The 15,788-nt window shown below is 44.3% G+C and overlaps 1 protein-coding gene across 5 annotated transcripts in view; it reads right to left on the bottom strand.

Annotated features, from left to right (window-relative positions):
- Positions 1 to 12,509, bottom strand: part of GGH (gamma-glutamyl hydrolase) — a 43,040-nt gene extending 30,531 nt beyond the window's left edge. For all 5 annotated transcript variants that reach the window (XR_016441442.1, XR_016441441.1, XM_090040056.1 and 2 more), the window contains exons 1-5: positions 12,340 to 12,509; positions 10,440 to 10,551; positions 5,315 to 5,365; positions 4,511 to 4,595; positions 517 to 655 (exon numbers count right to left, since the gene is read on the bottom strand). Coding sequence is in view for 3 of the 5 variants with exons in the window: in XM_090040056.1 (XP_089896182.1) it covers positions 517 to 655; positions 4,511 to 4,595; positions 5,315 to 5,365; positions 10,440 to 10,551; positions 12,340 to 12,472 (520 nt within the window). In the remaining 2 variants the exon portion in view is untranslated. The remainder of the gene's footprint in view (positions 1 to 516; positions 656 to 4,510; positions 4,596 to 5,314; positions 5,366 to 10,439; positions 10,552 to 12,339) is intronic.
- Positions 12,510 to 15,788: the final 3,279 nt, after the last annotated feature.

Genomic DNA, 15,788 nt, shown 5'->3' on the forward strand with positions numbered 1-15,788 from the left:
ATTAAGGCCAAGCTTTTCCCATCTTTATGCTGAGTTTGCATACACCTGAGTCTGCAAATAGCCCCAATACCCTGTGCTATAACACCAAAGAAAAGAGTGCTCCAGTTCACAATTACACATGATTCTTGCAGCCAAGTTCTAATCTGTCCTCAAAATTTGGAGGTGGTCACACTACAATTTGTGACTCAAAGAGAGGGTCAGAGCCAAATACTGAATTCAGGACCATAGTTCCCTGAAGCTCAAGGGTTTTCAAAACCACAATTTTTGTTTGTATCGCAATTTAACTCTTATTACCTTCAAACTGCTTGTTTCTCCTCAAATCTAGCAGATATATAATGTTATTAGCTTACCATTAATAGTAACAAACCTGACAGCGTTAAAAGTTGATAGTTGGTGACAGAACAAATCACTTGTTCCAAAACCTCAACCCCCAAACAAGAAAAAAAAAATCTGAGAAGTTCTGCAAAGATTTCTGAGCATTTCAAATGACAGCAGGAACATAAGAGGATGGTTCACCTGAAGTAAAGTTCAGTGGGAGTGCAACACCTGTAGTATTAGTCTGAACAAGTAAAATCTTTCCACTGGTGAGGTATGTAAGCTCTTCAAATCCGAGGCAAGTTCCCCATACAGGAAAATAGTCTCCCTTGTCATTAGCCTTTAAAACAAGAGGGGTTGGGGGAGGAGAGGGAAACGGTCTTAAAGCAGGTCCACACATAATGTGGGCATACGCACAAGTTGCTGGAACTTAATCTTATGATTGTTTTAGACATGAAAACAGTTTAGAAGTGAGGAAACTCCTAAAAATAAGGCAAGCCCAGCAGAAAATCCTATTAAAATAAATACTTTATTTGTATGGGAATGATTTCAGCAGCAACTAGCCTCTTATGCTTGTAGAGTCAGTAATTTTAGGTTTCAGGTACCTGAAGGAGAAATCTGGACTTTAAATAATATGAGAGAGAAAGTTGCACTTATTTAAAAAAAAACCACAATTAAATTAACGTAACATTTGTTTTAAAAGCAAAACCACAGGAAGGAAAGAATGAAACACATTAAGAAAAAAAAACAGAATAAAATCCCAGTTTTGTCACTTAACTATATAACTCGGAGAGAAAATCCAGAGAGCAAGAATTTGGTATTTTTTATTTTACTGCTCTTCTGGCCACAAGTAAACTTTAAACTGGTTTATCTCCAGAACAGTACTTTTTCGTGAGGGCCGACTATACTTTCTTAAGTTGTTTCTAAAACAATTTCACTTCTGGGTTACAATCCAGCTTAAAAAGATGCTGTTCTTTTGACATTTAGAATGGAGCTATTACCTCAGTATAACTAGACACTACAACAGAGAAGGTCCAGTGGTATTATAGGGTCTCTTTTATATGCTATGCATGATTTAAAGGTATACGGCTCTGACCTTCCTTGGTGAAAATGAGAAGTAACTCCGTCAAAGGAGTTATACTGATGGAAGTGAAACTATAATCAAGCCCCTACCTTAAAGTCCCTTATTTTTCCTTTATTTAAATAAACATGCTGGAGTAGACATATATTTATGAGTGTCAAAGACTGCAATTTTTAAGCTAAAGAAAAAAAGTACTGAATTTCTTCTCATTAAAGCCAATGTTAAAACATTGGATTTAGGACTTATATACACATTTGAAAATACAGCAAGAATTTCTCACTGTGAACTTGATAAGGCAAGAAGGAAAAGACATCCACATGAACTTAAATAACAGTACAGTATAAAATTCCAGGCATCTCAATACATGCTAATATGCTCTTGACTTTTTATAGCTAACTATACCTATAAAATGTATTAGTATTTTATGGTACTAATTAAGTTTCAAAAGATGCAGTTTAGAGTACACAACAACTAGGAGTAAGATAAGTAAAACATACGAGTAAGGATTGTCTATAAAGAAGTGAAAATTACTTTCTACATTTTCAATTATCTTAATACATATACAATTGCTAATAAGATTTTTCTCAAAAACTGAGTAAAAAGTGATGTCAAAAGCAACTGAGCTGCTGCAGTGTTAATGGTATTTCATTACAGGCATTATTAGTAATAAGGATTGCCCTGCCAAAAACTTCGGCTCCAATTCTGCACACTTATACGTATGCTAAACTTTCTAAATGGTATTTAGAAAAGTAAGCATGCTCAGTGGGAAGTTGTCTAGGCAAGCCAGTTAGAAATGCTGAGAAGACAGGTATGTCTAACTCTCACTCTCTCAGGGACTAATATCAGGCTGGAAGGAGGTAACTGTTTCCACTTAAGATTCAGTTATTACCACTTCTTGGATTTTAGTATCTAAGTAGCATCAGCTCTTCTTTCAAAGGATAGCAAGAGGAAGAGTAAGTGGTGGTGGAAGTGGTGTTCCTTTTTTCTCCAAAAGTCCAATGCTTCAGACATTCCCCTAAGATGTGAGAGCTCCCAGTTTAATATTCTCTGACTAAGAGAGTTTCAACCCCATCTCTCAACTCTCTAACCATCAGGTTATAAAGTTTCCTGAGGGGCTTATACTTCTCTCAACCTCTCCTGCTGAAGCAGTTATACTCTGAATGAAATAATTAAATGTTCACTGGGCCAGAAAGAAAGTTGTTAGAGCATTCACCCAGGAGACCAGGCTTTCAGATCCTGCTCCAACAGTTATATAAATATTTCACATGAAGTGGAAGAACTTGGGGGAATGTTTGAAGCATTGGACTTTTGGAGAAAAAGGGAACACCGCTTCCACCACCACTTACTCTTCCTCTTGCTATCCTTTGAAAGAAGAACTGATGCTACTTAGATACTTAAATCCAAGAAGTGGTAATAACTGAATCTTAAGTGGAAACAGTTACCTCCTTCCAGCCTGATATCAGTCCCTGAGAGAGTGAGAGTTAGGCATACCTGTCTCCTCAGCATTTCCAACTGGCTTGCCTAGACAACTTCCCACTGAGCATGCTTACTTTTCTAAATACTATTTAGAAAGTTTAGCATATGTATAAGTATGCAGAAACAGAGACAGTCCTACGCAAGAATACATCATTAGAGCACAGGTTTGGGCAGTGGGAAATGTAAATCTGAACAGCAATAGCAGAGGAAGAATTATAAATCTAGGTTTTCCCTAATTGAGAGTGCCCTAATGACTGGGTTACTGCTCTGTTTATATCTCCCAGACACCATAGGTGATCAACACAGAGAAGCCTATTTTGTGAGTCCTTTGGGGTCAGTATGAACTAGATACCTGGCTGCTAAGTGATGTCAGCACAGTTTTGTCAGTTAGGTGCATGCTTAATAGCAAACATGTAGTTGCCTGGGGACTTCAGCAGTGTTGAGGGGCTTTAGGCCCCTACAAGTTAAGTAGCTGCTAAGCCGCACTCTGTGACACAGTGGGTGCATCTATACAAGATGCTTTACTGCACAGCAGACTAATTTGCTACACAGTAAAGCATTACCATCTACACAGGTGCGGCAATTAGGGTGCAGTAGACTAATTTACTGCACTGGCAGATAACACTTACATCTGACAGGACTATCTGGCAGCGCAGTATATTACTGCACTTAAATGCTAAACGCACATGTAGACAGTGGTGTTAGAATTAGTTTACTCCAGCTCAAATTGAGTCAGAGTATACTCAGTCATATTAACTGCAAGTGTAGATGCACCCAGTGACTGTGTTCCAGGGCTGCTGTCTCAACTGTAAGTTATAGAAGTATTTATTGTAAACTGTTGCTCTATGATATAGCACTAGTTTACAAAGTATATCTATTAAAATGTGTTTCCTAACCTAACTTTGCATAAATTCTAGTCAAGATTTAATCAAAGAGATTGGCAGTAGACCTGTTCAGGACCTCTCTGAATTGTCTACTCCATATAATTGCCAGGCTTGAGTGTGGGAGCACTCAAGACTAAGGGGTCAAGGCTTGTTTTTCTGCAGCTGATTGTTTCTGAGTTCAGCAGAGAAGTGGCACAGACATGATATAATGGTACCTGATTTTCAGAAAGTACTGAACTCACTCTGACTTTTAAGATGTTTGGTCTGAGGTAACATAGAAAAGGAGTAACAAGTATTTCTGTTTTACAAAATATAAACTGTTCCAAAGAAATAACAAGCAAGATGGAATAAGTTTAGGAAAAGAGGGTGAATAAGATCCTTCTTAGAAATAAAGTTCTGTAGAAAAAGAAGTCAACAGCTGGTTTCCCTAAAACTAGGAAAAGAGACCCCAAACTCTAAAGTTCAGATTCAAATTTTGTGGTGTCTGAAGTTATTTGGTTCAGATTTGCATGTTAATAAATTACTACATGATTTGCTATACAAACACTGATAGCCAGCTGCTTATTAATAGATGCAATAATCGTTTCTCAGCCTCTTGTAGGGTAAGATCAAGTGTACCATAGTATAGTAGAGTAGTAGTAATACTACTATAATATTATTATTTTCTATTCCAGCTGGAAATTGTCCAAATGCGAGTCACTTTGGTCTCTAAACATGCACAATAATCAGAATGGATCTTCCAAAACATGGTTACCTCTAGTGCTTTGTTGTAAAATTTCCGAGCAATACTGGAATATTGTGAAGTCTTAAGTTTCACACCACCTCCTGGAAAGAGCACCCTGAAAAAGAACGTCCAGTGGTTTTGTTAGTAATAACGAATACCTGCATTGACTACAGTATTTGAGTACATTATAAGCAAAAGGTGAGAAGGTCTGATAGGTGAATTCTGAGACCTAATAATATTAACAGGGGCAAATATCAGATTTGCTACCAGGCCACAAGAAGAGGAATGACAACATGAAGAGGGTTGGAAAAGGATACTGAGGAGGCATGAGGAGAGGAGAGAAGCAGCAAATAGAGTGAAACAGCTTTGGCAAATGGAAGGAATTCACTTGAAAATGGGTAGTGACAAAATAAGAAAAAATGGAAAGTAGGCAGCTGTAGATGTAAAATACAAAGCCAAAATTGCCATTCAGATACTATTCATGTCAGCGTGAAAATGGACAAAAAGAAGTACCAGGGTAGAACTTTGTAATCAGACAGGTATCTGACCATTAAGCACTTCCTAAAGAGCAGGATAAAAGAAAAAAAATAACTTCCTGTCTTAGCACAGGCATGTATATGGGGAACACTCAGCAAAACTGTAAAAAACAACAAAAAAAATAATAAAAAGAACTGAATAGCACTTCCAACTAAGAAAAATAAAATGTATGAACTTTGAATTTCTGATAGAAAAGAAGAAGGACTTAAACGTATACCAGTGTCTCTAATATTGTGAAATGTCTTTAAAACAGATGATAACACATACTTTAATAGGAGACCGATGTTCAACACTTACCCATTTATAGACTGAAAAATCCTATCATACTCTTCATCTGAACAATTTAATCTGAAATACCAACAAATACAATTATTGTTACTGTCTACAACGAATTCATTTCTCCATGAAAATACCAAATGTGCTTACTGGCAACCATTTGCAATTGGCACAGAATTAGTCAAACAGGAAGTATACAAAGAAAAATGGAAAGAGAAAAAAAAATCAACCTTGTCACTAAAAGCCCAGTTCTGCCAGGCTTACTCATTGGGTGCATTTACACGTGACACTATGTTGCTGTAGCAACACGCTACGGCAACATAGTATTGGCAGGCACAAACTGTGACACCACAGCTACATTACCATAGTGATGCGCTCCCTCAGTATAGCGCATCGCTACGATGACATAGGGACTAAAAATAATCATGTGCCACTGGCTGTTACTGCCCTGTCATTTAGTAGCTCCAAAAGGAAGTACAGGCAGTCCTCCACTTACAACACTTCAAGTTACAACATTTTGCACTTAAAACGTTTATAAATTGACACCCTGTTTCAAGTTTCTGACATCAATTTCAACTTTACAATGCTTGATCTGACACCAAGCCATGCCAGCGAACAAATTCACTGTGTTGCCCACCTCCCTGGAGAACATCTGTCCAAACTTCCTTGGACACTTTCTTTAAGAAAGCAGACAAGACTGCAGAAGAACCTACAGCCAAAACTCCTGCGAAGACTTCAGCCAAGAACACTTCAAAAAGTCCAACCAAGAGCCCCTCAAAAAGTCCATCAAAGTCTCATCACGTAAGTCCTTCCAAATCAATAGGATTGCTATTTACAATATAAATACATTAATGTAGTTTACAGTACTCATCTATAATTGATTGAGTACAAAATTGGGGGTTATTTTTGGTAAAAATAGGGTATCAGGTCTTGGTTCAGGAATGAAATCCCCCATTTATAACATTGTTTCCTATGGGAAAATTGGTTCTGAGCTGCAGCGTTTCGACTTAAGATGTGGTTTTCAAGAACCAATTGTGTCATAAGTCTGAGGACTGCCTGTACTAAATGATGGCACAGTAACAACACTGCTATAGAGGCACATGTAGACATGCCCACTGTTCAAATACAATCATATCATAGAAAAGTAGGGCTGGAAAGGGACCTTAGGAGATCATCTAGTCATCTTTGCGACCATGCAATTTTATCTGTCCTATGAAGCCCATATGTCAATGGCATTTCAATAGCAAGGGGGGAACCAGGGAAGGTAGAAGTGGTGGAGGCCTGCCTTTGGACCAAGCTTTGTTAATCTGGCTTGCTACTTACCACAGAATCATAGAAGTAGGGTCGGAAGGGACTTTGTAGATCTTCAAGTCTGAACCCCCTGCCTGGGCAGGAGAAAAAACTGGACTCAAATGAGTCCAGCCAGGTAGGCATCAAGCCTCTTCTTAAAGATCCCCAGGGTAAGAGCCAGCACCACTTCCCTTGGAAGTTGGTTCCAGCTTCTAAATGTGTGCTGACCGCTGGTCTAACCTGCTCTTAAAACCATCTAAAGACAGAGGCTCCACAGCCTCTGTAGGTAGCCTGTTCTAATACTTAACCCCCTTCATAGTAAGAAAGTTCTTTTTACTGTCCAACCTAAATGTCTCTTGTTACAAAGGCTTTCCAGGTGTTTCAGGCCAAATTGGATTGAGCAGCTCTAGATGACAATCAGGTTCTCCAGTGTCAATAAGACTACCAAGCATACCAGGTTTTTCTGAGACTCAAGGATATCAGGGGTCATGGGGATTTCCAGGACTTGACAGGATGGTTTACCTGGAAGGTGGGAGTTCCAGGCTTAGCAGGTACAAAAGGAGTTGCTGGTGAAGTGTTTGGTGCTGAAAGGTACTGATGGTAAGTGGATAAGATGGAGTCTAGCCCTACAGAATTATGACCTGCAGGTGATTCACATTAAGAGCAATGGAAATGTGATTACCAATGCCTGAAAAAGGGGTTCGTTGGTTGCAGTGATCCAGCTCAATTCAACTTTTAAATCAGGGAGAGATGTGACAAAAGGGGCTAAGGGGACTGAGTTCTAGCCTACAGCTCTAGCTGGGAACACTACTGGGGGCTCAGTGTGAACATATGTTGATGTAAATATTTGTAAATAGTTTCAGAAGTAGGACATCTAGATGCCCTTTTCATCAGTGGGACACCTAGGGTGCGATAGGAGTCTGGGCCTGGCAGCAGATTACATAGCCTGTTCTCTCATTGGCTCCCCATGACTGTTTCATGTCTCATTTTATTGGATGAGCGTTGTCCCCAAGTTAATACTAGTTTTGTAACAATTTTTCTGCAAGCGTGACTGACTGCCACATGAGAGAGGGAGCCTCTGAGAAAGTTAGGGAAAGAAAGGGTAGTCTCAGGGAGAACTGAGAGCTGAAGAGAAAGGAATAGTCCCATGGAGGACAGAGCAGAGTCCATGGAAGGATAAAGGGAATTGGGGTGGCATACTAAAAAGTGTTTGTCTGGACCAGAGCCATCTACTGCGCTGTTTTGGGATACTCATCCCCACCTCTCCTCTTTTAAGAAGAAAACACTCCCTTTACCAAGAGCTGACAAAGAAGGAGCTATCTGAAGTAGGAGTGCTTTATGAGTAAAGAACTGACAAGACATATGCCTTCCACATTTACATTCCTTTTTTTTTTTAATCTTAGAATATTTCATCTGAAATACTTTGGCTTCGGAGTCAATGAGTTTTTGCCAAATCCAAGGCACAATTGCTGACAGATCTGCCACATGGCCAGGGCTTGCTGGTCTCTGCTCCCCAGGAAAAATGGTCTAGTGGGTCTGGCTTAAGTGGGAAAGAGGATGGGGGATGAAATCCCTAGGAATCCCCTGCAGCTGAGCAAACAGTTCAATGAACCGTGCGCTTTTTTGCAAACTGGAAACTCTAGTTTTCAGTTAACCTTCTTCACAATTTAACCTTTGTGAAAATTTCCCTTTGGCCACTCACCTGTTTCGTTAACACACACTAGATGAAAAAGAAGAGGAAGACCAACATGGCCAGGAAAACTTTGACTAACAAAAGGAATTTTATGTGGGATTCAAACCTGGTTGTAATTTTGTTCTGTAGCAGCAGCAGTACCTGCTGTACTATGTTAATTCATATTAACATAGTAGTCACTATTGTTATTTTACGTTTTTCTGTTGGCTAATAAACAGTGTGGGAAATAATACTGCCTTTGCATATTTATCCACTATTTGGAATACTCACAAGACACGGAGCTCTGTGTGGCAGTAGTTTCTTAGCCACATTAAACAATGAACTTTCTCTCAGACATATTAAGACTATTGGCAGTTTCCCATTATACCTGGAGCCCTAGCATTATTTATGTATAAGTGGCACTATACTAGCCTGAAAACTATCAAACATATTTAGCAGACTGCTAAGTCCAAGGTTAAGCAGAAACTTTTAATGCGGAGTATGACAAGGCAATGGGGTGTGCCTGTCCCTTTTAGAAGGCAAGCAGCCTGAAAGACAGCATGCAGGTAGCAGAGGGTGATGGGAAGGGGGCCAGGATAGAGCCATATAGGCCCTGAGCCTGACTTGGACTGGCAATCCAGCCCTGAGAGCCATGCAGTGAGAAGCTCCTGGAAGCAGAGCAGCAGGGCTCCTGAACTGACTGAGAGCAAGCAACTCCACAGGCCTGGGAACAAGAGAAGATACCTGGGGCAGAGAGGGACTTGATTCAAAAGCAGTGCCCTTAGTTTTATGTTAAGCCCAGAGGAGGTTTGGGTGCCTGCCAGAGGGTACAGGTGCTTTTTATTACGGTGCACCAGGGTTTAGCCTTGAGTCCTCATGGGTGCAGGTTCAAGGCGCATTTAGAGAAGCAGTAGCATGGGAGGAGTTAAGAGTGGGGCCCAGCAGTGAGTGTAGGAGCCCAGAGAGTGAGGATCCGAAAATCCACAAGCAAGACCCCGAAAGAGATTGGAAGCTGGATCAGAGAGGAGCTCAGCATGGGCTAAGAGAGAGGTCCAGAAGCCAGGGGTCCAAGGGGGACTGAGCATCGGACCAGGGTCTGAAAGCCCAGGGAGTGGTTGCATGTTGGACCAGGGTTGAAGAGTCCAGACAGAGAGGCTGAAAGGGGATCCAAGGGTGTGAGAGCATCGAGGTAGCCCAGAGAGGGGCTAAGTGGAACGAACCTCAATTGACATCAGTGAGTGATAACACCCATAAGGCATACAGCATGGTGTAGGAGAGGATGCAGCCACACCATGAACCCGTAAAGCTGCGGGTGTCCTGCTGGGACACGGACAAGGTGAAAGGGCCAATTTTGCATGACGGCTGAACTGAGTAAAACAGGGTCCAGAAGAAACCCAACAGTGATTTCTGCAGCCTCAGGCTTACTCTAAACTCCATAGGCAGCCTCCCTTACACCATCTCTAATAAGAAAAAGCAATGGAGGGTGAGTGTTCAAGCGAGGACTACATTACAGCCTGAGTCAGGCAGGAGCTGCATGGCCCCTCCGGGGCATCACAGCTGCCCCTGTGGCCAGGGCCTGCCACAGAGTACTGGTATGCACCAACTCACTCTGAATCTAGCTTCTGTTCCTATAGTTAAAAAAAAGGGTTCACCCTGTGTAATCAATAAGGAAAGCACTCAGTTTATCAGTATACAGTAACAGCTTTGTTATCCGGCACTCACAGGGAATGGAGGGTGCTAGCTAACGAAATATGCCAGTTAACTGAGTGGTCCGAACAGGCGTCTTTGCCTATTTGGGCCATTGCTGTCCTGCGGTGTCTGGGGTGTCACTGCCCCTCCCACCGCGTTGCCACACTTTCCACAGGCCCCATGGGCCCAAAGAGACCGGGGGGGGCCACACAGGCTGCTATGCCCCAGGCCGTGGGGGCTTGGCAGCACAGGCTGCTTTCCCCTGGGCCAGGAGGGCTCTGAGAAACCAGAAATACCACGGTGGGCACTTCCAGTTTCACTTTGCCCTTACATGCCCTTATAAGACGGCATGCCAGTTAACAGAGTTTCCCAGCTTGTAAGGTGCCGGATAACTCATCTTTTACTGTATATGGTTTCAGCACCTGACAAAATTAGGACTTCAGGGTTTAAAAAAGCCTGGAATTATGACTCAACTACAACTACATGGGACCTTACCTTATTGGCACGACCCGTGCCCCAGCTGATTCTATAAACTTCACGTACGAAGCAGCAATGTAGGACTTTCCATATGTCAAGAACGATGAACGACATTCCTGTGTCAATATCCCTAAGGAATCCAGAAAAAAAAAGATAATATGTGCTTTACAAATAAACATGATCATGTCATTGACTTCTTTGTCTTCATGAGTACAGCCAAACAGATCAAAGAACTACGAACATGGCACTTGTATTAGAGGTGGATGACAGGCAACAGATACTATTTTCTGTGCAGTCCGACATATCTGCTGCAGGCTATTTTTGTGGTGGCGATCAGCATTTTGGAACGTTCCATTTTCACCTTTTTAATGACCTTTTTGTAAGTATAAAATCCATAAACAATGGAGATATTAATTCTGCATCTTAAACTTTAATCATACAAAAATGTACAGAAAAAGACATCTCGAGTTCTCAAATCAATACCCTGCTAGGCTCTATTATTTCAAACACTTAGGTATGTGCTTCATTTTAAGCATGGGAGTAGCCTCCTGGAAATCACAGTTTCTGCGTGGGCACATCTACGTGAGATGCTGACTGTGTAGCAACCAAATAATACTGCGCAGTAGTGTGTCATAGCACTAACAGAGCTAATATGCTATTGTGCAATATTATTAAGCTACTGAGCAGCAGCATGACTAAACAGACATTTGCTGGCACAGCACAGTAACTCCAGTTACTGAGCATTTATTTAGTACTTGATTATGTAAGTGCTAAATAAATGTGCAGTAACCACTGCACAGTAATGTCTCATAGACACTATGTATCAAGTTATGCAAAACTCTAGAACTCTTGGTTTAGAGATGATACCTTTTATTAGACCAACTAAGAAACTGCAAAAAATTATCTAATAATAATTATGATATTATAATAATAATAATAATAAAGGATTTTTTGTGGGGTTTTTTTATTTGGTCTAATAAAAAGCTATCACCTCTGAACCAAGAGTTCTAGAGTTTTGCATTTCTTTTCGTCTCAGATCAACAGGGCTGCCAAATACATCCGTGTGTCAAGTTAAGCACGTGTGTACTTGCAGGATACGGGTCTTTCACATTGTCTTGATAGTTTCTGAACAGCATCATGCAGATAACAGACTAAAACAGTTCGCTGACCTTTTATCACTCAGTTGGGCAGCTGTATCACATGACTTGCCCTATTATGACTTTGGAAAAAATGCCAGAATCACAGGGTATTTTGAAACTCAATGGGCCATAGCTTTAACTTTGCACAAACTGCTGTAGCTCCATTCATTTCATGCATATCGGCCAGAGATGTGCCTCCCAACCTCTTTCAAGGGGTTTGTCTCCCCCGGATTGTAACAGAAGCGATATTAAAAACACACCAGCACAACCCCAAAGGGAAAAGAAACAGACCAAAAACCTGATGCTGGGTGGGGCTCACTGTTAACTTTAGCTATGGAAAGCAAAAACTGAAAGGCTGCCAGCGGCCAGCTCCTTCACGGGGAACACTTTCTTTTCAACATCAAGAGCTCTTCCTGCCAAAGAGGTGGAAAGCTTTTCTTAACTTTTGGGAACGCTGCCAGCCAGGAACTAAATCCTGGGTGGAGGCTGCCCTTACACCCCATTTCGCAGCAAGAGAGAGGTGGCTGCTGCTGAAGCCCATAACAGGGGCGAGGGGTTCAGACAGCAGGGCCATGGCTCTGTCCTGGCACAGCTAAGCTGGATGCTATGCCGAGGGGGCTGAGCTGGGGGTGGGGGGGAGAAGCTATTCCTTACTTTCGTGACTGGATCCCGCCCTTCCCCGCTGCCTGAACAGGCTGCAGCGCGCCCCCTGGCCTGGGACATGCCCAGGGAGGCTCGCAGCGGCAGAAACAGGCTGCGCCCCTGCCCGCCCTCCTTACCGATGATGGGTCTCTCACTGCTTCTCTCCAGGTGGCCCCGGTACAGAACGGAGGGCAGGACAGCGGCGCGGAGGAGGAGGAGGAGGAGGAGGAGGGAGGACAGCGAGGCACGCAGCGCACAGAAGCCCGGCATGATCGCGTCTGCCCGCAGCTCCCACCCGCGCCGCGGAGCCCCGCCCCGCCGCGGGGCACCCTGGGAGGTGTAGTCCGGCTGCTGCTCCCCGCGGGGCCCGGGTCCGGGCCTCCACGTGGGTTCCCTGCTGCTTTCCGCCGTCCTCTTCTGTTGGTGCCAAGCCACAGTAGTTCCTCAGGCTGCCAGGGAAGTCATCGGACTAAACCCTTGGTCAGACCCAGAAGTGGGTCGCAGGAATAGATTTCATAGACATCAGGGCTGGAAGGGACCTCTGGAGATCATCGAGTCCAGCCCCCTGCCCAAAGGGCAGGAAGTCAGCTGGGGTCATAGGTTCCCAGCAAGATAACCATCCAATTTACTCTTGAAGGTGTTCAATGTAGGTGCTTGAACCACCTCCGCTGGCAGACTGTTCCAGACCTTGGTGGCTTGGACAGTAAAGAAATTCTTCCTTATGTCCAGCCTGAAACGGTCTTGCAAGAGTTTGTGACCATTCGACCTCGTCATCCCTTGGGGCGCTCTGGTGAACAAACGTTCCCCCAGATCCTGGTGGTCACCCTTGATAAACTTATAGGTGGCCATCAGATCACCCCTGAGCCTGCGCTTTTCCAGGCTAAAGAGTCCCATGGCTCTCAGCCTCTCATCGTAAGATCTGTTTTCCTGACCTCTGATCATGCGCGTGGCTCTCCTCTGGACTCTCTCAAGCTTCTCCACATCCTTTTTGAATTGTGGAGCCCAAAACTGGACGCAGTACTCCAGCTGCGGCTTCAACAAGGCTGAGTACAAGGGGAGAATGACGTCCCGGGATTTGCTCGAGAAGCATCTATGGATGCAAGCCAGCATTTTGGTTGCTTTACTAGCCGCAGCATCGCATTGCAGGCTCATGTTCATCTTGTGGTCAATGATGACCCCCAAGTCTCTTCCTTCCATAGCGCTAGCCAGTGTAGCACTGCCGACCCTATAAGGAAGCTGCAGGTTTTTCTACAAGGTGGAGAACCTTGTATTTTTCAGTGTTAAACACCATCAGGTTCCCGTCTGCCCATTTGCTGAGCCTGTCCAGGTCAGCCTGTATCACCCACCTGTCTTCTGGTGTGGATGCTTTGCCCCAAAGTTTGGTGTCATCAGCAAACTTGGCCATTCCGCTCCCGACTCCAATGTCCACATCATTAATGAAGACGTTGAACAATATGGGTCCAAGGACAGAGCCTTGGGGGACCCCACTGGTCACAGGGCACCACGATGAGTGACTGCCATCAATCACAACTCTCTGGGTCCGACCACGAAGCCAATTTCCCAGCCAGCGGATCGTGGTGGAGCCAAGGCCACAACTGGGCAGTTTGGCCAAGAGGTGATCATGGGATACCAGATCAAAAGCTTTTTTGAAGTCAAGATATATGACATCAATCTTTTCTCCCTTGTCCAGGTGATAGGTCACCTGGTCATAGAAGGAAATGAGATTGGTCAAGCAAGACCTACCCGCAACAAACCCGTGCTGGCTATCCCTTAGGATGTTGGCGTTGGCCAGTCCATTAAGGATGACCTCTTTAATAAACTTTTCTAAGATCTTCCCAAAGATAAAAATCAAGCTGATGGGCCTATAGTTAGCCGGATCCACTTTCCTCTGTTTCCTGAAGATAGGCACCACATTGGCCTTCTTCCAGTCTTCGGGCACTACACCAGAGCGCCAGGAGTTTTCAAAGATCCGTTCCAGGGGCTGGGCTATGACGCTCGCCAGCTCCTTGAGTACCCTAGGATGTAGATGGTCAGGGCTGGCTGACTTGAAGGTATCCAGCTTCTCAAGATGTTCTTTCACGAGGTCAGCATTAATGGAGGGCAGGGGATCTCCCTCACCCGGACCTCCCTGGCCCATAGCGGGCATGGGTGTCCCATGGGACTGATGAAAGACTGACACAAAGTACCCATTTAATAGGTTGGCTTTTTCCTGGGCGTCAGTTGTCAGTTGTCCCATCTGGTTCAGCAGGGGTCCAATGTTGCCCTTGCTTTTCCTCCGGCTCCCCACATATCTTAAAATGGACTTTTTATAGTCCTTGATGCTCAAAGCTAGTTGAAGTTCAGTTGCAGCTTTGGCTTTCCTGGTTTGCTCCCTGCAGGACTGAACCAGTGCAGAGTATTCCTTCTTGGAGGTGAATCCCGTCCTCCATCCTTTGAAGGCTTTTCTTTTTAGCCTTAGGAGGTCTGCTAGGTCCCTGGAGAGCCGGGGGGCTGCTGTGCCTTCTTGCTGCCTTTCCTTTGAGATGGAATAGACTTAGCTTGTGCGTTGATGAGTGCTCCCTTGAGGAGCAACCACTCTTCTTGAACTTCCCTCTCCCTGGGGTCATGGTCCCTTAGGACCTCACTGACAAGCCTCCTGAGCTTGTCAAAGTCGGCTTTTCTGAAGTCAAGGACTTCCGTGTTGCTGACTGACTTGCCAGCTTTACGGCAGATGGTGAAGGTGATCAGCTCGTGGTCGCTGTCACCCAGCTTCCCATTGATCACTAGGTTGCCGATTAGGTCATCCCCAGTAGCCAGTACCAGGTCGAGCAGCGCTTTGCCTCTCATTGGCCTATAGACTTCTTGAGTCAGGTAGAGGTCATCCATGCACAAGAGGAAGCTTTGCGACCACTCGGATTTTGCTGAGTGATCTTCCTACAAGATGTCTGGGTAATTGAAGTCACCCATGACAACCATGGTCCTGGAGCATACAGCCTCAGCCAGCTCCCGGGCGAACTCCTGGTCAAGCTCAGGACTTTGAGTGGGAGGTCTGTAGTAGACTCCCACCGTTGTGTCCCCTGTGCCATGTTCCCCATGAATTTTAACCCAGAGGGTCTCTAGCCGTCCACCTTGGTCGCCAATATCAGCTTGCAGGGACATGTAGCCTTCCTTAACATACAGAGCTACGCCCCCGCCCCTTTTATCTACACGATCCCTCCTGTACAGGGTATAGTCATCTATACTTGTGGTCCAGTCATGAGTGGAGTCCCACCAGGTCTCTGTTATCCCAATGACGTCATAATTATTTGCATTGAGCAGGAGGACAAGCTCCTCCTGCTTGTTCCCCAAGCTTCTGGCATTTGTGTACAGGCAGGCAAGTGTCCTCTTGGGGGCTCTTGCCTTGCCCACAGATTGTACCAGGGCTGGGGCAAGCGTAGGCTCCCTTAAGTGCCTTGGCCCGCTGGCTTTGCAAGGGTTGCTCAGTGGGCCAGCAATGGCGGTAGTCCCCCCGTCCCCCAGTGGGCTTAGATTAAAGCCCAGTGGAGCAGGTCAGCCAGTGTGGCTGAGAAGAGCCTCCTCCCCAGGGGAGAGAGGTGGAGGCCATCTC

This window comes from Crocodylus siamensis, chromosome 3 (genome assembly GCF_052110815.1).
Source record: "Crocodylus siamensis isolate JL-2025a chromosome 3, ASM5211081v1, whole genome shotgun sequence".
Taxonomy (NCBI): Eukaryota; Metazoa; Chordata; order Crocodylia; family Crocodylidae; genus Crocodylus; species Crocodylus siamensis.